Raw genomic sequence first — 1033 nt, forward strand, 5'->3', positions numbered from 1 at the left:
ACTGTTATCTACTGGAATAGTAAACCATAGCAACAAACTACACAGCCCAATGCCCTCGGCCCTCACGTCTACGATTTCGAACTGAGTTTTTATTAAAATTGTTCTAGCCAGAACAGTTGGGTTTTTAAGACAAGAGTTTATTGACGCCATTGTCACCGATGATGAGGCGTCTTCGTATTCTTTCAAAGGCAGAGACGAGCCGTAGAAATGACATGACCCCAAAGGCGCTGTTTCAGGTCCGGCATCGAGAAAGGAACATCGAGCGGCTTCCCAGGGGGAGGGGGGGCGGGGGGTGCACTGGTCGCTAAAAGAACATTCCGCGCAATCTTCGGCCGTGCCCACCTTGGCGTTGATATAACACGTTAAATTTCTTGATGAACTGATTGAGATGGTTGCAGCTCTTCATGATAGTGCCCAAGTAGGTGAGGAGAGCGGCGTCGTTACATTGGGTGTAGAATTCGGGCTGAAAGCGAGCGCTTTCAAGCACGGGCAGTCGATCGGCCAAGGCCTTGGCTTCCCGCATGACGTCGTGATTGAAAGGCAAGGCCCCGGCGTGGACCTCGCGCACGTAGCGTAAAATCACTTGCACGCGCGACGCCAGCATCTTGATGGCACTGTGCTGGACCATGACGTGCTCGTCCACCTGGGAGTGGCCATCGTCCACCGCCCCCGAGATCCGCGCCACGTGATCCAGCCCGATCCGTTCGGCCTCCTCGGTCTGCAAACTGTAGGTGAGTGGCACGAACAAGAGGCGGGCCTGACCGCCCACCAAATCTACCACCGACTCATAAATGGCCACGGGCAGGTCGGTGTGTCGGGCGGCGGGGTGGAGCTGGAGGAACAGCGGACTCTCATTGATCTCACAGATCTGCCGCTGGATATCGATCTCGGCGGGTCCGGGCGCCTCGCCGGTCGAATACCAGCCCAGGAAGTCCATGTCGCTGAAGACCTGCTTGAACTGGGACTCCTTGAGGGCGTAGTACTCGCGGTCGATGACGTCGCGACCGTCCAAGCGGTGATGAGCCAATTCGAA

General features: G+C 56.3%; 1 protein-coding gene across 1 annotated transcript; it reads right to left on the reverse strand.

Annotated features, from left to right (window-relative positions):
* Window positions 1–74: 74 nt before the first annotated feature.
* LOC131885382 (COP9 signalosome complex subunit 6-like) lies at window positions 75–1033 on the reverse strand (the record flags this gene model as incomplete). Its single annotated transcript, XM_059233412.1, is given in 1 exon segment — window positions 75–1033. A coding segment is annotated over 1 exon segment (729 nt), but the record flags the coding sequence as incomplete, so codon positions are not given.

Source organism: Tigriopus californicus, chromosome 8 (assembly GCF_007210705.1).
Source record: "Tigriopus californicus strain San Diego chromosome 8, Tcal_SD_v2.1, whole genome shotgun sequence".
NCBI lineage: Eukaryota > Metazoa > Arthropoda > Copepoda > Harpacticoida > Harpacticidae > Tigriopus > Tigriopus californicus.